The sequence below is a fragment of the Callospermophilus lateralis genome, chromosome 6 (assembly GCF_048772815.1).
Source record: "Callospermophilus lateralis isolate mCalLat2 chromosome 6, mCalLat2.hap1, whole genome shotgun sequence".
NCBI classification, from domain to species: domain Eukaryota; kingdom Metazoa; phylum Chordata; class Mammalia; order Rodentia; family Sciuridae; genus Callospermophilus; species Callospermophilus lateralis.
In genome coordinates this window covers 5,724,712-5,748,455 of record NC_135310.1, presented here as the reverse complement: position 1 = coordinate 5,748,455, position 23,744 = coordinate 5,724,712, and the positions used below count along the sequence as shown (strand labels likewise).

At 39.4% G+C, this 23,744-nt stretch overlaps 1 protein-coding gene across 2 annotated transcripts in view; it reads left to right on the top strand.

The window, feature by feature from the left end:
• Pacrg (parkin coregulated) overlaps nt 1–23,744 on the top strand; it is a 484,043-nt gene that overhangs the window by 268,533 nt on the left and 191,766 nt on the right. For both annotated transcript variants that reach the window (XM_076859381.1, XM_076859380.1), the window contains exons 3-4: nt 1,233–1,404; nt 19,966–20,115. In XM_076859381.1, coding sequence (XP_076715496.1) covers nt 1,233–1,404; nt 19,966–20,115 — 322 coding nt within the window. The remainder of the gene's footprint in view (nt 1–1,232; nt 1,405–19,965; nt 20,116–23,744) is intronic.

Sequence of the window (23,744 nt, the reverse complement as noted above, 5' to 3'; positions counted from 1 at the left end):
GGACTTAGATCAGATTATAGTAAAAATATTAATGATTTGCTAATTATAAGAGAAACATGTAAAAATGTGACAGTGAGCCAAAAGAGAACAGCAGCATACTTTAAAAATTTAACGCAAGATTATAGTACAGATGACACTTATCATGAAGTCAGGTGACAAGATAAAATTATGCAAAACAACAGTGTACCTTTAATAGCTGAATCATGTAGCAATAAGTTTTTCAAAATGTACAAAATAATGTGCTAAAATATTTTCATATGCAAAAAACCTTGAAAAGATAAATATTAAGTAGATATCCCACAAACTTCTACTGAATAAAATGAATACTGTAAGTACACGAGGAATATAAAGAACAACTGATCCAAATGCGGATCTGAAGTTTGCTGCCTTGGCTGGCTGGGCTCCCTCTTCCTCTCCAGCCACTATGGCGAGGCGCATTGTGAATGGGAAGTTCATGAGCAGGCTGCAGCCAGGGCCCCTGCCCCGGGAACCACAGGCCATTTGATTCACCCAGACATGGTAAAGAGCAGTGCTGCAGAGGTTAGTTCCATTCCCTGACGCAAAGGTCTGACAGGAGGTCTTAGAGGTGTCAGTGTGGGTGACAGCTGGAGGAGGGGGAAAGACAGACAGCTCTGCTCCCAGAAGAAGCAGCTTGGGGAGACCTGGAACATTTTGATTCTGAGGTGTCAGGGGTCCATTCAGGTTCAGCACACTCTGTCTTGTCCTTTTTTCTTGACACCACTAACTTGTCATCCAGGCTCCGTGGATATTGAATTCCCTCTCGCTGGCCAGGTCCTAAAGACGCCTCACTTTGACATACACCACAAGAGTACAGCAACGCACTTTCCCTGCTGTCCCTGCTAGAGCTCCGGGTGCTGATCTGTTTCAATTGTTTTCTGTTGTTGTTTTTGTTCTGTTTTATTCCTACATGTATCTCTCAACACAATACAATGGGCTTCTTGAATCATTTTTAAAAAGAAGCAAATAATTAACATGCTCCCGGTGTCAGTAAGAGATTTGACTGCTAAGATTTCAAGATCAGCAAATAAGTTTGCACTTACTAACAAACAAAGGCATGAGACATGCTCCAGGACGCTGGGTTCCCTGGCCAGTCGCAGCCTTCCGAGAGCTCTGCAGAGTCTGTTCCTGCCCAGGTGGGGACCAAGCCTGGAGGCTAGCTGGGCTTGCTGACCCACTGCTGTTCTTACACCACCTCTCTTCTCTACTTCCAGGTGGAAATCGAGAAGCTGGATTACCATCATTACCTGCCTCTGTTTTTTGATGGGCTTTGTGAAATGACATTTCCCTATGAGTTTTTTGCTCGGCAAGGAATCCATGACATGCTGGAACATGGGGGAAACAAGATTCTACCTGTCATTCCACAGCTCATTATTCCGATAAAAAGTAAGTGAACAGGTGAGAAAGCATCGCTCAGTTTATATGGTGCCGCTTTTGACAATTTGCTAATTAAGCAATAAAACACAGCAAACAGAGGCGATCCCTGGTTTTTGTGAGAATTTTTATAAATTGATTTATGAAGCTAGAAAACCCAAAATTCTGAAAATAGATCCCATCATCAATGATACACTATGGCTTAGACACATAAACAAACTAAATCGTGGGAGGTTTGCACTAATTTAAAAAAAAAAAAAAAAGTTTCATGGTAATGACACAGTACTGACCCTACCCAGGTATTGACATGTACACTCTGAGGTGAGGTGTCTTAGTATGTGTACACAGCAGTGCACACCCAGGTTCTTTTTAAATAGCGTCCCTAATTTGTATACCGCAACAATACAGGCTGAGTACCTTTTAGGTAGTAGATTTGTAAGTAATATTTATAATTTTAAGGAAAAAAAAAGTCTGAAATGAGAAAAGATCGACTTTTTAGTAGGTGACATTTTAAAATTGGGCAGGTTGCCACAGTCCCCTCCAGGGACTGCCCACCGGCTTCATCTGTCTCTGGCTACCCACTCTGCCTGGAGACTTTGGCCCTCTGCAGCCCCTTCGAGGGTTTTTCTGAGATCATGTCCCTCGATAGCTTCCCTGGATCTTCCCCCTCTGCCCTGGTAGTAGGGTCACCATAGGTCACCCCCAGTGCCCACCTGTGAAGGCTCAGAGAGAAGGTGGTCTGTCCTCAGCTGCTGGGGTCAGGCCAGCTCCTCTGGTTGGGCCACCACCACAACCCAGATGCCCCAGACAGCCACTGCCCAGCCCTCTGCTGCTCACTAGAAGCAGGGGTCAGTCCCAACTGTTCCTGGATGCCACCTGCTGGACCCAGGCCCAGTCCCCATGGCTTCCTGCTTCCAGCCCAGTTCGCCTCACCTCCTTCCCTGGAGGACAGACAGCGCGCCTGGGAGCCCCGCGTTGGCTGTCGCAGGTGTGTGACAGTCCAGCGCAGGGTCATGGCCCAGAGGCTGGATTGTCGCCTGTCCCTGGTTTGAAGTGCACTTCACAGGACTAGACTTTCAGCTCCCGTGCTGGATTTCACTGCCGACACCGAATCAGCTGAGAAATTTGCCCTCCAGTCTTTGTGGTCACCACAGAGATCCCAACTTACCAGGCCACATTGCCACCAATACAGAGGTGAAATCAGACAAAAGTGTCACCGGGTGTGAAAACTAAAGGCCCTTAACAGGGGCCCCTGGTGCCTCAGCTGCTGCGGGGTGACCTGGGGAGGTCCTTGAGTAGGGGACAGGACTGAGCCATGTGAAAGCATTCTCCAGGTGTGGCTTACTCACCCAAATGGGTCATGCTTTCTAAACACATTACATTCTAGTTGAAATTCTACATTTCGAAAGGAGGATACCCACATTTCACTGATAAACACAAAAGGACCAGAACATTCTCTCCAGGAACTATCTATCTGTCCTTTCCCCTTGCATCCACGAGAATAGCAACAATATCATGTTAGAATTGCTGCCTTCTCAGGTGACCCCCGTGTGCCTGTGAAGATCCGAAGGGCAGAGAGAGAGTTACTAAGTCATACTTTTATTATGTTTTTTACAATTAAAATAGACAAAGAAATTAGAAAACCTCAAGCCAAGGTGAAGTGATTTTCAATTTTGTTTGCTCTGTATTTGAAGATACAAAAATGAGTTAAGAAAGAAGTGACGTGTTATGACAAAATAGATGGTACACTCTAGAGGTCACTTGCGATGGGTGGAAACATTATTAGAACTCAAGAAACATGATTGTCAGGAAAATTAACTACCTAGGTGTCTAATAATTTAAAGTTGTAGCAGCCTTATGACATCATCGTGGCTGTCACTGCAAGGATGCCTCGGTTCTTGTTATTGTGTACTGATCCTGAGTCTAACTTCTGCTCTCTCTTCTCAATCCGTGTCCGTAAAGCCAAACTTTTCTCGGCAAGAAATGCTGGCTAACTGTGCAAGGTCATGCCAAGGCCCAACACACTGGGAAAACATTATGTGCTTAAACTAAATCTTTCAGATAGAATTCTGCAATAAGGCTAATTGATCTGGAAGCAGGCTGATGTATATAATTGGCATAACATGTAATGGCTGTGTGTACCTTTTTTCTTACTATTGGTATAAGTTTCCCTTTATCCAGAGGCAAAAATTGACCTCACCATCATCAGCTAGCATTTCTGATTACTTTCTATGAAGATTCCTCCCAGAATCTAATAGCCTTAAATGTAACTTAAAAAATGAAAAGAGTAGCAAATTAAATACCATTGAAATCAATTATAGAAAGAATACCAAGAGAAAAAAAGAATAAAATATTAAGCTAAAAATCATGATATAAAAATGTGTAAAATAACTGCAAGGAATCAAAAACCAAACTGTGGTTGATTTCATGAAATTACTAATCAAATTGATACACATTTGCAAACTTAGCGATAAAAAATGAGAGAAAGCAAAAAAATAACCAATATCAGATGTTATAAAAAGGGAACATTATACAAATCTTACAGATATTGAAAATATCATGATAGGATAATGTGAACCTCTCAAACCAACTTCAGAAAAATAGAAAATAAGTTAAAATGCAAACACTGGCATAGTACATAAAGAAATTAAGTCAATAATTAAAATCTCCCACATAAATATAATGCAGGACTCACATAGCTTCACTGGTTCAGTGCACCAGTTCTGAAAAGAAAAATATAATTCAAGTCTTGTACAAACTTTCTCAGACAATAGCAGCAGAGAATACATGGTCTGACTCCTAAGGCCAGCACAACCTTAATACCAAAATTACTTTCTAATGTTATAGTCTGAGTGATGTAAGGAGGAAGCTACAACATTCCGTGGGAGAGGGAAGGCAGGGTGGGGACAGGACTGGAGATGGAGCAGGGAGTGGGGAGGAGACATCAAAAGGCCCCAGAACAGTTAGTAGGGGAGCTGGGCCTCTAGCCTCCCTCCCAGTGGACAGCATCTAAGGTTCTTTTGTCTTCCAGCTTTGCTTGTCTCTTGGGCCCACTGGGCCCACTGGGGTCTCCTCCATGTGTAATTCTTAGAAGTCAGCTCAGATGGGATTTCCCTGCAGGTTTTCAGTTCACCACCACCCCCACCCCCGCTGCAGTCTCCCTCTTCCATGATCCCCTTCTCCAACTCTCTACCTGCTCTGCCAGCCCAGAACTCTCCCTCTGCTCTTCCAACCAGTTTACCTGCCACTTTTTTCTACCCTTAACTCTGAGGCAAAAAGCTTCCAATTGGCATACCTCACCCAGTAACTTCCTCCAAGCTCCGCACCTTCAGTTCTTTGGCAGGACACCCAAGGATTCCGTCTGCTGCCGATTATGTTTTCAACTTGACTTCTTAACTATTTATTTTCATTCGTCCCATGCTTTAGCCAAACAGTGCCTAGGACATACCTTGACCTTTTTTTTTAATCGATTTTATTTTTTAAATACATGAGAGCAGAATGCATTACAATTCTTGTTACACATTTAGAGCACAATTTTTTATATCTCTGATTGTATATAAAGTATGTTGACACCAATTCGTGTCTTCATACATGTACTTTGGATAATGATGTCCATCACATTCCACCATCATTGCTAACCCCCTGACCCCTCTCTTCCCCTTCCACCCCTCTGCCCTATCTAGAGTTCGTCTGTTCCTCCCATGCTCCCCCTCCCTACCCCACTATGAGTCAGCCTCCTTATATCAGAGAACACATTTGGTGTTTGTCTTTTGGGGTTGGCTAACTTTACTCAGCTTTCTGCACCTTTGCTCTCTTTTTGGAATGTCCATGGCCACCCCAGTGCCTAAGGGCTAAGTGATCTTCAAAGCCCAGCTCCCCTACTGATTGTTCTGAGAGCCTTTTGATGTCTCCTCCCCACTCCCTATTCCATCTCCTGTCCCCACTCTCCCACAGAAAGTTGTGGCTTCCTCTCTTACGTCACTTAGACTATAACATTAGAAAGTAATATATCCCCACAGCATCTAATGGACTGGTTAGCACACAGCAGATGCATCAAAAGATTTGCAAAATTAATTTAATAAAGTGCCTAACAACCATCAATACTGAAATTTGTATAGGTGCCATAATCTAAAGCACAAAGTGGCCGTTTGGGCCTGCCACTGTACCACATATTATGTTAAAACTATCTTGGGAGGATGCTAATTCACAATAAGAAATGGGATGTAATGATATAATGCTTTCACTTATTGAGACAGGGTGAGAGAAAATGTTTATTCATCTAAATTCTCTTATGAAATTCTTTTGTTTATGAGCAGTGACATCCATTTGTGAGATGGCCTGCTAAAAAGGTCCAATGACCCTGGCTGCTGAGGAATTATGGCAACAAAGCTGACCTACAAATTGAAGGGACATAAGGCAGTAGCCTCATTAGTGAGCTCTAGTGGGGGAGGTCACCCAGCTTCTAAAGGGTAAACATTTACAGCACAGTTAAAGAAATTTGAACAATAACATTAAAAAGCAAAATATTCTTATTAAAAAATACCCAAAGGCAGAAAAAAACAAGAAGTAAGGATAAAATATGAGAATCCATATTACAATATAAAAATTGGATAGAGAATTCTTTTTAGTTAGAAAGTAGAGAGTACAATTAAAATGCATTATCCTTTATTTATGATCTAATAATTTCACTTATGCATCTTGATATTTCCCAGGTAAATTATTTTAAAAGTGATAACAACTATAAAAACAATAATGATTTTTAATTTAAGAAGAATAAATATAATTTTTTAAAAGATATGGAAAAGAGGTGTATTGCTTAGCATTATTTTGTTTGCAAGACACAAAAAAGAAAAACACAATTCAAATTGTCTGAGTATAGTTTGCTTATTAACCCACAACACTGAAAAAGAAAAGTCATTGTTAGGCATGGTGGCTCAATACTGTCACCTATGCTCTGTTATATGCAAGGCCATCTTAAAGTTGGCTCCCTTCTTGGCCTCAGGATACTCTCAAGTAAATCCTGGGACTGTATGAGTACCTATTAGCCCCTGTAAGGAAAGTTGAGCATCATTGTCTCTATGTTTCCAGAAAAAAAAGAAAAAAAAAAAAAACAAAGGCCAAGATTCACCATGATTGCACCAGCCAGGGCACATGCCCAGCTGTTTCAGGGAATTGTGGTCAAGAAGCAGGGTACACACCAACTGGATTGACCTAGATCATGTGACCCACCCATGGTACTAGGAGGGAAGGAGGAGAGTGGGCTCCCCAAACCATAATGGATTTTATGACTGATACTTACTGCACACCCATCATCCTTCTGCTGTTTGCCATTTTTTGACTGTCCTGTTATGGAGAGCCACAAGTCTAACTCCACCAATGGTCTGTGATAGGAGAAACACGTGTCAATCTGCAGGGGATATGTACCATGAATGATAGATGGTTAATCTTTTGCTGAGCAAACTTAGCCTATACTCACCGCTTCAAAAGCTCCAGTGAAAATCCACAGCCATGGAGGGAAGTGGAATCTGGAATCTTATAGCTTAAAACATCCATTTGCTGAGAACTTCACTTCCATCTTGTGAACCTTCACCATGCCAATGCTAAAGATCGAAGTTTTCTCTTCAAGAGTTAATGTGGCACATTGGGAAGGCCATGGCCTTAGACCTGGGTTCTAAGGGCTTGCCCCTACCCCTCGTGCACATTACCCATCTCCATTTGCACCACTCATTGCTGTCCCTCAGCGGTATGTGGCTCTCTCACCTTTGTGGAGGGAAGTCCTGCTCCTTCTCGGAATTGGAGCACTCTCCCGTCTTCCATTTTGCCCACAGCTCTCACTGCGTCATTTTGTGAAGTCTGTGTATATTGTGTCCTTCTTCTTGTCCACCACTGCTGTCTGAAAGTCCTGGCAAATAGACATCTTCTCTTAGCAGAGGGAGAAACAGGAGCTCTTGGAAGTAGTGTGTGCCTGCACTGCAGTGTCAGGAAAATGACAATAAGGCTGTCTCTCTCCTTTGCTCTCATTCCATTTGTCATCCCGCTCTTTCAAGATGAACTAAGCCAAAGTCTAAGTGCAGAGGAGCAAGGTGCTCCCCATAGATGAACCTGCCCTGCCTTCTGACAACCAGCACATTGGTTGGTTCACTTTCCATTTCTGTTAGAGGTCTCCAGCATGTATGCAACGCCCAGGCCCAACCGAGGCGGCAGACTGGATTACGTGTGTGCTCAGGTTCCTACCTTGTGTCTAGACACTGTGAGTATAAAGCAGATCATTCCAGCCGCTGCATCCCTGAGACCATTTTGGTAACTGAACACTTTCATTTAAACAAATAGTTTTAATTATAACAAAGATAAGATACTTAGTGGAAAAAAAGGCTGAATACTTTTTTCCAAATAATAAATTATATTCTTTGGTTCTGCAAGTAGGATATGTTCTTGTCTGTTGAAAACTTGAAAAAAAAATGTCTATCATTTGTAATAAAAAAGCTTTTATGGGAAATATACATTTTGTATAAAGATGACTCCTTTCTTTGTGGAGTAAGAGTGGGGTGAAATTAATGCTTTTCAAATACAACATTTACTTCAAGTAAGATAAGTGGAAAACAATTTATGAAAGTAAAAAAATTAACTCTGACTGTAAGCTCTATGCCCTGCCCAGAATGGTAGCTAGTCCAAATCTATGATCCTTTATTGACCAAGAATGTGAGAAATCAGGCCATCACATATTTATTTGTATAGCAAATTGAGTTCTGTTATGAAAAGAAAAAAATCTATAATTTTGAAACCTAAAATTGAGTTAGAAAACATATCTTGAGTAAATTATATGGTTAATGTCCTTCAGGTGGCAAAATTTATATCCATTTCAGACTAATTCAACCAGTACAATATTGGACTCAACAACTTCAAATAGTAAATATTTTAACTTCAGAAAAAAGAATGGTACTTAAAATTCTTCAACACCACTGTAGAAAAATTCATAGAAACAGAAAATGGCTTGGGAGATCATCAGGGGCTGGAGGAGAAGAGAGCCAGGCATCTTTGCTTAATGGCACAGAGTTTCTGTTCTGAGTTTTGGAAAGATTTTGGAAGAGATAGTTGTAATAATTATGCAACATTGTGAATATAGTTAATATAACTAAACTGTACTTTATTTTTAAATATGTGTGGTTAGATAGCATACTTTTGTCATATATGAATTTTATATAATGAAAGTAAATCCTTCAAAGTTTTAAAATTTGAAAGAATAATGAACAAACTGGAATACCTACTCCCAGCACTGTAGTACTACATTTTCTTTTAGAAATTCTACACTTTATTGTACAGTCAAATGTAAGAAATACAAATATTAGAAAGCAAAGAAAACTTTAGCAAAGTTTTCAATAACAGAATTACTTATGGAACCCAACTGAATTTACTCAAAACCAATCAGAAAGGGCGTTAAGTAAGTTAGCTAGTTATAAGGAGCACAAACAATGCAGGACAATTTAATTCTACAGGAGGACCTAGAAGTATCAGAAAAAGGGATAGGAAAAGAACTCAAGGCATACCTAACTCAAATGGAAAGAAATATTAGAGAAGACATGAGACAGCAAGTCCAGGCAATAAAAGTATATTTTGAAAATGAATTAAACAAACAAATTCAAATGGCAAAGAACGAGCTTTACCAGGAGATAGAGATCTTAAAAAAAAAATCAAACAATAATCCTAGAAATGCTGGAAACTATAAACCAAATTAAAAACTCAAACGAGAATGTTACAAATAGACTAGATCAAGTAGAAGTCAGAACATCAGATAATGAAGACAAGGTTTATCAACTTGAAAAGAATATAGTCAACACAGAAAAGATGCTTAAATCCCACGAGCAATCTATTCAAGAGATATGGGATGTCATAAAAAAACCAAATTTGAGAGTCATTGGGATAGAAGAAGGCATAGAGATTCAAACCAAAGGAATGGACAGCATATTAAATGAAATAATTCTAGAAAACTTCCCAGAGATGAAAGATGGAATGGATTGCCAAATCCTGGAAGCCTACAGGACCCCAAACATTCAAAACTGTAATAGACCAACTCCAAGACATATAATTATGAAGATAGCCAACATACGGAACAAGGAGAGAATATTAAAAGCTACAAGAGAAAGGAGGCAGATTACATTCAGGGGTAAACCAATTAGGTTAACGACTGATTTTTCATCACAGACTTTGAAAGTGAGAAGAGCCTGGAACAATGTATTTCAAAGGCTGAAAAATAATGGATTCCAACCAAGAATACTGTATCCAGCAAAACTGAGCTTCAGATTTGACAATGAAATTAAAATCTTTCACGATAAACAAAAGCTAAAAGAATTCGCAGCAAGAAAACCAGCACTGCAAAGCATTTTGAGCAAAATACTACAAGAAGAGGAATTGAAAAATAGTGCCCAAAACTAACAGCGGGAGGCATCTCAATAAAGGGGGAGGAAAATAACCAAAAAGTAAAACTAGCCAAACTAAAATAAATAAATAAATAAACATGACTGGAAGTACAAATCATATTTCAATTGTAACCTTAAATGTTAATGGCCTAAAGTCACCAATCAAGAGACATAGGCTAGTAACCTGGATCAAAAAAACAAATCCAACAATATGCTGCCTTCAGGAGACTCATATGATAGGAAAAGACATACACAGGCTGAAGGTAAAAGGTTGGGAAAAATCATACCACTCACATGGCCCTCGGAAGCAAGCAGGAGTGGCCATACTCATATCGAATAAAATCAACTTCAAACGTAAGTTAATCAAAAGGGATAAAGAAGGACACTATATATTGTTAAAAGGAACCATCCACCAACAAGACATAACAATTATCAATTTGTATGCACCAAACATTGGAGCTGCAACGTTCATAAAACAAACTCTCCTCAAGTTCAAGAGTCAAATAGACTACAACACAATAATTATGGGTGACTTCAACACACCGCTCTTGCCATTAGACAGATCCTCTAGACAAAAACTGAATAAAGAAACTATACAACTCAACAGCACAATCAATAACCTAGACTTAACCGACATATATAGAATATATCAACCATCATCAAGTGGATACACGTTCTTCTCAGCAGCACATGGATCCTACTCAAAGATAGACCATATATTATGCCATAGGGCAACTCTTAGTAAATATAAAGGCATGGAGATAATACCATGCACCATATCTGATCATAATGGAATGAAATTGGAAATCAATGATAAAAGAAAGAAGGAAAAATCCTACATCATATGGAAAATGAACAATATGTTACTGAACGATCAATGGGTTACAGAAGACATAAAGGAGGAGATAAAAAAAATTCTTAGAGACAAATGATAATACAGACACAACATACCGGAATCTATGGGACACAATGAAAGCAGTTTTAAGAGGGAAATTCATTCCTTGGAGTTCTTTCCTCAAAAAAAGAAAAAAACAACAAATAAATGAACTCACATTACAACTCAAAAACCTAGAAAAGGAAGAGCAAAACAACAGCAAATGTAGTAGAAGACAAGAAATAATTAAAATTATAGCAGAAATAAACGAAATTGAAACAAAAAAATAAACCATTGAAAAAATTGATAAAACTAAAAGTTGGTTCTTTGAAAAAATAAATAAGATAGACAGGCCTTTAGCCATGCTAATGAAGAGAAGAAGAGAGAGAACTCAAATTACTAACATACGGGATGAAAAAGGCAATATCACAACAGACACTACAGAAATACAGAAGATAATTAGAAAGTATTTTGAAACCCTATATTCCAATAAAATAGAAGATAGTGAAGATATCGATAAATTTCTTAAGTCATATGATCTGCCCAGATTGAGTCAGGAAGACACACACAATTTAAACAGACCAATAACAAAGGAAGAAATAGAAGAAGGCATCAAAAGACTACCAACTAAGAAAAGCCCTGGACCGGATGGGTATACAGCGGAGTTCTACAAAACCTTCAAAGAAGAATTAATACCAATACTTTTCAAGCTATTTCAAGAAATAGAAAAAGAAGGAGCTCTTCCAAATTCATTCTATGAGGCCAACATCACCCTGATCCCGAAACCAGACAAAGACACTTCAAATGAACTTGGATGCAAAAATTCTCAATAAAATTCTGGCGAATTGAATACAAAAGCATATCAAAAAACTTGTGCACCATGATCAAGTAGGATTCATCCCTGGGATGCAAGGCTGGTTCAATATATGGAAATCAATAAATGCTATTCACCACATCAATAGACTTAAAGACAAGAACCATATGATCATCTCAATAGATGCAGAAAAAGCATTTGACAAAGTACAGCATCCCTTTATGTTCAAAACACTAGAAAAACTAGGGATAACAGGAACTTAACTCAACATTGTAAAAGCTATATATGCTAAACCTCAGGTTAGCATCATCCTAAACAGAGAAAAACTGAAGGCATTCCCTCTAGAATCTGGAACAAGACAGGGATGCCCTCTATAACCACTTCTATTCAATTTAGTTCTTGAAGTACTAGCCAGAGCAATTAGACAGACAAAAGAAATTAAAGGCATAAAAATAGGAAAAGAAGAACTTAAATTATCGCTATTTTCGGATGACATGATAATATATTTAACAGACCCAAAAGGGTCTACAAAGAAACTGCTAGAGTTAATAAATGAATTCAGCAAAGTGGCAGGATATAAAATCAACACGCATAAATCAAAGGCATTCCTGTATATCAGCAACAAAACTTCTGAAATGGAAATGAGGAAAACCACTCCATTCACAATATCCTCAAAGAAAATAAGATACTTGGGAATCAACCTAACAAAAGAGGTGAAAGATTTATACAATGAAAACTACAGAACCCTAAAGAGAGAAATAGAAGAAGATCTCAGAAGATGGAAAAATGTACCCTGTTCATGGATAGGCAGAACTAACATCATCAAAATGGCGATATTACCCAAAGTTCTCTACAGGTTTAATGCGATGCCAATCAAAATCCCAACGGCATTTCTTGTAGAAATAGATAAAACAATCATGAAATTCATATGGAAAAACAAAAGACCCAGAATAGCAAAAGCAATTCTAAGCAGGAAGTGTGAATCTGGAGGTATAGTGATACCAGAGTTCAAACTGTACTACAGAGCAATAGTAACAAAAATAGCGTGGTACTGGTACCAAAACAGGCAGGTGGACCAATGGTACAGAATAGAGGACACAAAGACTAATCCACAAAGTTACAACTTTCTTATATTTGATAAAGGGGCTAAAAACATGCAATGGAGGAAGGATAGCATCTTCAACAAATGGTGCTGGGAAAATTGGAAATCCATATGCAACAAAATGAAACTGAATCCCCTTCTCTCGCCATGCACAAAAGTTAACTCAAAATGGATCAAGGAGCTAGATATCAAATCAGAGACACTGCGTCTGATAGAAGAAAAAGTTGGCTACAATCTACATACTGTGGGGTCGGGCTCCAAATTCCTTAATAGGACGCCCATAGCCCAAGAGTTAATAACAAGAATAAACAAATGGGACTTACTTAAACTAAAAAGTTTTTTCTCAGCAAAAGAAACAATAAAAGAGGTAAATAGAGAGCCTACATCATGGGAACAAATTTTTACCCCTCACACTTCAGATAGAGCCCTAATATCCAGAATATACAAAGAACTCAAAAAATTAAACAATAAGATAACAAATAACCCAATCAACAAATGGGCCAAGGACCTGAACAGACACTTCTCAGAGGACATACAATCAATCAACAAGTACATGAAAAAATGCTCACCATCTCTAGCAATCAGAGAAATGCAAATCAAAACCACCCTAAGATACCATCTCACTCCAGTAAGACTGGCAGCCATTATGAAGTCAAACAACAATAAGTGTTGGCGAGGATGTGGGGAAAAGGGTACACTTATACACTGCTGGTGGGACTACAAATTGGTGAGGCCAATTTGGAAAGCAGTATGGAGATTCCTGGGAAAGCTGGGAATGGGTCCACCATTTGACCCAGCTATCGCTCTTCTCGGACTATTCCCTGAGGATCCTAAAAGAGCGTACTATAGGGATACTGCCACATCAATGATTATAGCGGCACAATTCACAATAGCTAGACTGTGGAACCAACCTAGATGCCCTTCAATAGATGAATGGATAAAAAAAATGTGGCATCTATACACAATGGAGTATTATGCAGCACTAAAAAATGACAAAATTATAGAATTTGCAGGGAAATGGATGGCATTAGAGCAGATTATGCTAAGCGAAGCTAGCCAATCCTTAAAAAACAAATGCCAAATGTCTTCTTTGATATAAAGAGAGCAACTAAGAACAGAACAGGCAGGAAGAGCATGAGGAAAAGACTAACATTAAACAAAGACGAGTTGGAGGAGAGAAAGGGAGAGAGAAGGGGAAGCATATGGAAAAGTTAGGAGACCTTCAATGTTACACAAAATTATAAGAGGTTGTGAGGAGAAAGGGGGAGGGAAAAAAGGGAGAGAATTGAACAACAGCAGAGGAGGTAGAGAGGGAAGATGGGAGGGGAGGGGAGGGGAGGGGGGATAGTAGGGGATAGGAATGGTAGCAGAATACAACAGTCACTAATATGCCATTATGTAAAAATGTGAGTGTGTAACCGATGTGATTCTGCAATTTGTATTTGGGGTAAAAATGGGAGTTCATAACCCAATTGAGTCAAATGTATGAAAGATGATATATCATGAGCTCTGTAATGTTTTGAACAATCAATAAAAAAAATTAAAAAATAAAAAATAAAAATAAAACAAATATCCCCAAATCATGTACTCTTATGGATATATTAGCATTAATCTTTAGAAAGCATATTGGGATAGAATAATCTTATACAAATAGTAAGAAAATATGAAATTCCTTTGAATAAACTTAACAACTATACAGCATTCATATTTTAATTAATTACTATAAAGCTTTTTCTGAGGAACTTGAAGACAACAACAACAAAAAATTAAATCAAAATCATGTTCCAAATGGAAAAAGTCAATATTAAGAAGGAGAAGTGACCTTAAAATTGTTCTCTAAATTTCTAGAATGCTAATCTAAGTGCCAAGAATTTTATAACTTGACCACCTTATGTTAAAATCTGTCTCAATAAATAAAGCATCGATTAAGAATAATCAAGAAAACATTGAGAAAAACAAAAGGGAAATATTTACAATATATTGATGTTGTTTTTAAAAACTATGTTTAAAAAGCATATTTTTTAAAGAAACAAAATTCTATGTCTAAATACGCATGTGGAAAAAAAGAATCTCCACATTAACATTTAAGTGTAAAAATTTCCAATATTTTACATGTTTATATTTTATTATGTAAATTGAGATTATAATGCAAATATGCTTTATAATCTTCTTCTTTAATCATTTATATCATAAACATTTTCCTATTTTTTAAAAAATATGATTCTATTACATGATTTATAATTGTATAATTTTCCCTTATATGGACTTTTATATTTTACTTAAAAATCCATTTCTTTATTCATATTATTTCTAACTATAAATGATATTGATTTTTAGCATTCTTTCAGATAACTCTTTGTGCACATAAGCAAATGTCCTTAGACTAAAGGTCCCATGGTTGCAATTACTATGTTCAGTGTTATATGTATTTGGATGGCTTTTAGGTATGTTGCTGATCCACCCTATACGAAGCCTGGAATGATTTCTAATATGCTGCCTATTAGGGTGCTTCTTCTTTCAAACCTGTTTCTATCCAGTGTTAAATTTTCAACAACTTTTTGTTAATATGATATGTTAATATGATATTCAAAACTGATGCTTTATTTTGTTTGATTACCAATTAATTTGAGCATTCTAGAATATTAATTGCTCATTTATATTTATTAATTTGCATATTATCTGTTCACACTCACATCCTTAACCCATTTTTATGGGAAGATACATTTTTATTGGATTGTGTTATCTATTTTTACATTAAGGATATCAACATTAAAATAGCACGTCAAGAACATTTTTTAGAATTTATTGTTTGCTTCTCATTGTGTTTGTTGTTTCTGGTTTTAGAAAAGAACTACTAGAAATGTTTCTGCATTTTCTGATATTACAGCAGCAAATCATGTAATAGTAGAAAATGTTCTCATTTTGCAAAAAAAAATCATAGCGATAATGGATTTTATGCCTGAGAAAATCATACATGTAGCTCATAACTACTTAGGATGAATAAATTTTACCGCTTTGAGTGTAAATTATTTTTCCTTATTCTTCAGCAATTTCTCTATTTCTGGAAGCTCTGTCTGATTACAGTTGAAGGCAGTAAGCACTACAATAGAAATCCAATCTTCTGAATAGAAATTTCCTACCCTGTCAATGAATTCCTTACATCAGACCCTTTCCAAAACTGCACATCTCAAGTTCAGAGCCCTACTTATGTCTCTACAATGACCCATCAGACAGGAATAAACAGCCTCTTCCCTTTCAAGTTGAAGAATCACATGCTCTTTACATCTGTTAACAGACTTTTTCAAAGGAAAAGAGTTTCACTTCCAAAATTCTTTCTTTAATTCCATTAGGACAGTAATAACAAAAAGACTCCAATTGACTATTATGTCTTAGTTTTCCAAGATGAAAAAGAAAAATAAAGAGACAGAGTGGGAGTGGACAGCATAACCCCTCCCTGCCCCCAGTATATGGAGTTAAGGCGCTATCATAGGGCATACCCCAGCCTTATGTCACAGCCTCTGCAGAGGCCTTAAAGTCATCACCTGGTCATTTAGGAGGACTTCACATTCCATTTTAAATCCCATTAAGAATCACACTTCAGGCATTTTACTCATTTGGTCATTGTCAACCCAATTACATCTAACACAACTATGTCAATTAAATCAAGGTTGCAATTAAATTATTTCCTAAGAGCTACTATCACTATCCATGTTGAGACAGATCATTAAGGCACCCCCAAGTAGTCAAGTAGCAATACATAGAGCCATGAGCCCAATCAACAATTTAATCTTTGTGTTGCTCTTATGCAGCTCATATGACACATATCATATATATTACACATACATTCATACATACATGTGGCTTACATCACCTGTGAATACATTTTACCACTTTGAGTATAAGTTGTTTTTTCTTATTCTTCAGCAATTTCTCTGTATCTAGAAGCTCATATGTAATATATGATGTACATGAACATGGTATGTGTGTATATATGAAGTTCATTCCTTAATCAATGTGTTCCACATGCTGAAACTCATCTCTAACACTGGAAGTTGATGGACACACTCTGGGCTGGTTTTTGCAGCTTTGGGGATGCATACCCTAAAATAGGAACACTGAAATAAACTAGCATCCAGGAGCCACTATAGCCACCAAAATCTTTTCCGTGACCACCACATTCAGGTAATTCTCCCTTCAATGATCTACCATGGGCTCTCCTTCTTCTGACTTTATCATATCAACAGAAAATCTTTTTTGGAAAAAAAAAAAACCACTGGAATGAGAACTAGATGCATTCAATCACGCATTCATTGTAGGAAATAAAAATACAACACACCTGTGTGGTTCTGTATCTACTCCTTTCTCACTGCACAGTATGTGAAGCATTTAGCGAGTGTGAGCTAGTGTGTCTAGCAGTCCTGGAGTAAAAATGGAACAGAAGATGAATAGGAAGAAAAAGCAGAAAACCAGGATCTCAAACATCTGATGCTTTCTGGTTTATCAGACAAGACCTGCGGGGGGATTTTCTAGTTTAGAAAGAATTACTACAGCTTTACCCTCCTTTTATACCCACCTACTTGTCTCCACTTCCCAGTGATCCCAAGAAAGGCAAATGCAACAATGATAAGACCAGCTAGGATCTCTCTTTACTATCTGGGACTGTGAACCCAAGTGGCTCAGTGGAATCTGACCCGCAGGTCTGGAGCGACCCGGGGAATCTGTCCCAGCATGCTGTCTCCTCCCCGGACTCTCCACCCACATAACATCTCTTCATCCCTGTCCCTGCATCTGGAAGCCTTCCCTGACCCCTAAGCTGGGCTGGGTGCCCCCTGTATTTGGCTGCTGAAATATGCTCCTCTTCTTAAAAATATTCATCACACTTCTCATATTTGTTTAATATCTTCTTCCATACTACGTGATAAACCTGAGAGGGTGGTTCAAGACATCTGTCCTATCCGTTTCCATCTTCCTAATTCGTAAACAGTGACAGGCACATAATACACTCTCAATAAATATTTGATGGAAGATTAGCAAACTCACAGATGTAAAGTGCTCAGTTTAATTTTGGCATATGGCGGCTCTCATACTTGTGCTGGGAATCTCCATACAGATCTGTGCAACCCTAAAACCTAAACATGCTGGGCTTCGTGGGGAACGCATGTCTAATGCCCACAGTCCTCAGAACGGCATTCTGCAGGCTCCTCATCCTGACGGAGCTGGGTCTTCCTGGAAAGACAGAACACCTTCCAGATCAGAGGAGACGGGAGTCAGAGGCTGTGTTTCTGCCGTGGCCCCAGGCTGCCTGCCCTCTTCCTCCCGCCCCCTCGGGGTACTCTGAAGCTTTATTCTTAAGGGTCTCATTACTACAGCTTTTAGGCCAAATGATAGCATTCTATTTTTAGCTGTTTTTCAGAAGTATAGCATGGCCTGGGAGTGACTAAATGCTGTCATAATGAGCCGTGTTTTCAAGCCCTGCAGTTATATCTGGGTGGGCTCCCCCAGCTGAGGCTGGCTTATCTCTCTTTATTACATTTGTGTTTGCTTTCAAACCGAACAAGAATGTAGCCTTGACCGGACCAGAAATTATGGGGCTTCTGAGAAGTATTCTCATGCCCCAATCCCTAGTTTGTTTCTAGAAGGGGTAAAGCTGACCTGTGCTTTTATTTTTAAAAATGTCCTAGTGACTCTACAGGAAATACCTGTGAAACCACTAAGTGAGGCTTTGTATTCTTGGACTTTTAACTAAGAATTGAGTTTAATTCAAACTCACCCTGAATGCCTCCCCCAGGGCCTGGCTAGTTTGTCCCTTATTCTTTAGGAAATGGGGTGGGGGTCTCTAGCTCTATTGAGCAGGTGGTGGGATGACCACCTAGCCCCAGGAATGTAAGTTCGACAACAGTGGAGAGAGACGAGGGGGAGTGGAGAAAGACAGCCACTCAGAGGGCACGCATGCGCTCCAGGGAAGGGGTCCCCAGGGCCAGGATCCTCAAAGGATGGCAAGGAGGGTGGATGGAGACCCACACCAGAGGCATGGCAGTGAGGACGAGGAGGGAGATGTGAGCTTCAGGAACTGCGGGGCGCAGCCACATCACTGGGCGACATGATGGGCGTGAGGAATGAGAACCGGGTCTGACCTTGAGTGTCTGAGAACTGAGCAGGTCGTGTCATCACTAAGCATGAGGAACGTGGCAAAAAGAGGATGTCCACAGAGGAACACGCATCTTTAGAACACGCTGATTTGAGGGGCTGGGAAATCGAGGCTGTTGGAAACGTGGGCTGGAGTTGGAGAACAATGCCAGCACTTTCCCACAGGTGTATTGACCAAAGCTTCAACCTGTTAACAGTCTAAGTTTTTTTGTCCTTCCATAAATGACATGTGCTTTAAGAGGACAGTCGATCCTTTTTATTAGAAGGTAGAACATCTTAAGAATAAGAGCCTTTGACTTCTTGGAGTAGCCCCGGGGGCACCACACTTTGTGAATCCTCACCTCTGACCTTTTTACCGGGTGCTTTGTATGACTCTTCCCTTTAAATCATTTTAATCTAGTCATCCAAGAAAGCAAATAGGAGGTTCCCATGATGGAGGAAACTGGGACCAAGAGAGTCTCAGTGAGTTCACACAGCCAGCCCCAGTGACCCGGTGGTGCAACTCGAGCCTCTGGTGCAAGGCCACCTATGCCTGTCAGCCTTTCTCTGCTGTAGTTACTTCACACTCAGAATTCTTCTTAGAAACCACTTGTATCCTTTGATCTCTTTTAACTCATTACTGTTGTTGTTGTTTTTTGTTTCGTTTTGTTTTGTTTTGTTTCCTAACTGAACACTTAAGATTTTTGCTCTCCTTCCCGACTTCCTGGAGCCTGTCTATAGACCCTTACGTTCACTTCTACCAGGAATGTTCTTGGTGTTGGAAGCCAGACTCTACTTTCTCCACGCTTGTGCCCCACCCAGCCCTCCTTCCCCAGTAAAGGTTTGTTCTGTGGTAATGGCTTTAGGAATAGCTTGGGTTATTAGCTGGAAGAGACCATTGTATAAAACATCTCTGTTGTCAACGCACACAGTGTCTTTTAAATCCAATGACACTAAGTGATCTTCTCACAGCTTCTCTATGCCCTCCCAGTATCTTTCCCAAAAGGAGAATGAGCTGCATTCTTAGAGTTGGTAGGAACCAACGCAAGCTGGGACACTAAGTAGCAATCAAACCCGAGGCTATCACAACTTTGGGGCTGCAGTGCACCTCCAGTTGAATAATAAAGACCCATCTGGGGTCCCCATAGAACATGGTCTAACTCAACGCGTCCATGAGGCAGCTTCACTCAGCACTAGAATTCATGTTCCGTGTTTCCTACTTGTTCTTTTTCCTACCATCCAGATGCCTTGAACCTCAGAAACCGGCAGGTCATCTGTGTCACGCTCAAAGTCCTCCAGCATCTGGTTGTGTCAGCAGAGATGGTGGGCGAGGCTTTGGTGCCCTACTACCGTCAGATCCTCCCCATCCTGAACATCTTTAAGAACATGAATGGTGAGTTATCCCACAGGTCAAAATGTCCTGTAAGCCTTGAGGAGAGGGGAGGGGTTCAAAGCGGAGCTCATGAGCCACACGTTTAGGATTTGCCGTTACCTAGGGACAATGATCTGTCCGTTCAGAGATGTAAATAGCGTACTCCCGCCGGCCTCCTGCTCCCTAAGGAATGGCAGTTGCCAATGTCACTTGTTACTCCTCGAACACACAACAGCAAGGCTCTTCTGTGAGTGTTCAATAATTAAATTGTAAAGTTTATACAATAGTTTTTGAACCTATTAATAGGCTTTGAGTTTGTTGCTTTTCTTAATATTTAATAGTAATTCCTCCTTTAGATGCCTCCTATTGAGCTTTCAGTAGTGTTTTGTTATTGTTTTTTTAAAATCAATTTAGGATGAATTTTTTTAAAACATTGCTAAAATATGGTAGTGGGGTTGGAGCATTCAATAAATGTTCTTCTATTTTTAAAAATAATATAGAAAAATAATTTTTTCTTATTTTGTCTTACTAATTATTTAATAATTTGTCATTAATAATTTGTAGTTACTTAGTGGATATGAGTGCTGGTTAAGACATATACATAGATCCATTTTGAAAATATGACACTCTGAGCTTTGTGAATACCCCTGAGCTCAGATAGGTCTGCTTTATCCTATAACGATATCAACAAGTTTTGGTGATCTCTTGACAGGCAGCAAATGTCCATCTGTTCGTTGACAGTGTGATCCTCCTGAAACAATGTGAATCTAATTTTCTTTTCTGCTGCTCACTTAGAAGTTATGTATTTAACTTCTAAGTACATAAGTCAGCATGCAGAGTTTATTCCTGACAGTCATGGGAATAAGTTTGTAATTTAGTAGATAAGTGCATGAGAATTTTGCAGCATGATCTGCTCATTGTACATACAAGGAAATAAATAAAATAAAAGCAGAGTGGAGGCAACTCTCCCACAAACAAAACAAACAAAAATAACCTTTATTTGGAATCACTGTGTTTTATATTATTGTGAAATTGGCTTTGAGCATAGACTATTCAGGGAATCATGGAATTCTCAGAAATTCTATTTAGCTGTCTTTTAATAGTGGGACTATTGAAATATCATTTACTATTATACTAGTAAAAAGGACTTCAGTGGGATCTTGAAGTTCAAAATTGTGTATAGGAGTGAATGGACATCCATCCCCTATTATCTGAAAAGCTTTGGTCAAGTAGGAATTGGGGCAAGATGGCTACTCTTTGAGAAAAGTAAAAACTGAGTTTTAGTCATTGAGTCTCTTACTGTCCAAGCTCAACACTTTTGTAATAGCATTCCTACTTTATGGAAAATACATATCCTCTTATTACATATTCTTAATTTGCAATTCTCATTTTTACCGGAACAGTCGCACTCAGTATCCGTGAGGTTACAGAGTGAGTCCACCTGCCCAGGGTCAGTTGTGTTCAGCTATCACTAAAGATGGCATAGAGAGGAGATGAGAGAAAGGACGGAGTTATTAAAGAATTAGAAAAATCAGGGAACAGCCACCCCTAAAAGTCTTAGTTGATATTTTTGAATTGTGCGATTCACAGATTTTCCTCAATAATCCTCACAGAAATATATAATATATGTATTGCTACTGTTTCCGCTGTTTTGTTGTAAAGCTTCCTAGCTTTTCTCCAGTGTGAACTCTGTCTCGTGCCAAGGTTTGGATATGGAGTGTCCCCTAAGGTCTCATGTGTTAAAGGTTGGGTCCCCGGTGCGCCAGTTCACAGGTGGGACTGTGGGAAGTGCCTGGATGGTGAGGGCTCTGACTTCATTGAAGGGTTCATCCATTGATAACTGCATTGCCTTGTGGGAAGTGATGGAAACTGGAGGCAGGTGGGGCATAGTTGGAGGAAGAAGGTCCCTGGGGTATGCCCTTGGGGACTATGTCTGCCTCTGTCCCTGACTCCCCCCACCCCATTTCTCTTTCTCTCCATGGCTACCATGAGCTGAGCCGCCTTCTTCCACCATGCCCTTCTGCCGTGAGGTACTGCCTCATCTCAGGCCCAAAACAACCTACCCAGGCCAACAGGGACTGACTGGGCTCTGAGACCATGAGCCAAAATGAATCTTTTTTCCTTTAAGTTGTTCGTGCCAGGTATTTTGGCCACATTGACAGAAAGCTGTGGCTAGTGTGCCTCTGCTCCTGACCATCATGGGAGAGGAGCCTCTGCACATCTCTCCTCCCTTGCTTAGGTGTCTGGGGTGGGTGGCCACGACAGCAGGGTGCTCCACAGTGAGACCTGGAACTAGAATCTAGGCCTCATTTGGCATCCTTGTATAAAAGAAGAAAATACATAGAGTGATGCTCAAAAGACAATGAGAATCTCCCCACATCCTCTAGGAAACCCACAGAGACAGACACCCCTGGCTGAGAGCTTCCACTGTCAAACAAAGCTATTGGTTTCTACTGCTTCTCATTACAGTTTTTCTTTGACTCTGTCACTCACAAATGTTCATATGCTTAACAAAGGAAGTGGTGGGCTTCAGAAAAACACCGTTGAGAGTTTATCACTGTGGGGAATTTGCAGTTTATACCAGTCCTTTGCTGGTGTCAACACAGCCATCTTCTGGAACATTTCTCAATGTCTGCATCAGGGTTTCTACATTCAAGCCATGTTCTTGCCTGATATTTTCCTGATATTTGAGGGGGGTGACATTAGCTTCAGCTTCATTTTCTCCTCCTCTAACAAACCTGTCACTACAAAGCCATGATGTGGTTTTCTATATTTTCAGAGGGTCCTATTACAAAATTGGAATATTCTAGCTGGAAAAACTTAAAGCACTTCTTCAAAGTGGTTCTCTTATCCTAGATCCAGTTCTGCCAGAAGCAGCTTATCACAAGATTTTCAATTACAATTACAGTAGTATTTTTACTAGAAAAAATGATTTAGCTTTAATAGTATTTTAATAAATCCTGCTTCATGATTATAGATATGCTATCCATATTCACAGAACCATAATACTTACTTTATTTAAGCATATGTCTTTACTGGAATATAAAAGTATTTACAATTAAATCTATATTAGATATTTACAGTGTGTAGCATTAGATAAGCTTACCCTAATTTCCCATGTATGTGAGAATGATTTCACACATTTCTTTCTCCTCTTTCTCTACTTGTCTTTTATGTAAATCAGTATCTTGTTAAACTCAGATTCAAATGTATTTCTTTTAAGTCTTGCCACAAAATCCTTTTTGGAAAGAGAGCATATATAAATGACAGAAAGAAAGAATGAGAGAAGATTTCCTTTCCAATATAGTGACGCTGCCCTTGTGTGTGTCCCTTTGAGGTGCAAACTCCAGCCTAGCTTTTCTCTCCGGCCTCTTGTGATGTTGAATGAGCTTTCCCTGAGGAGCCAGGGAACTGGGCACCCCTCTAGCAGTTGCTCACAGTGAGGAGAGCCACACTGTAGTCTGGCCCGGGGGCCCTCAAGGATGAAGCTCCATCCACACTGTTGAAGGCGTTAAAACTTACGCCCAGCCCCAAAAGATTATCTCTGCTCCAGCAAAGGGGGTGGCTTCATATTTTTATTTGCAAGTAGCATTTTTACAAACTATAATTAAGCTATGGTTAAAACTACAACAGCTGATAAGTCTAAGATG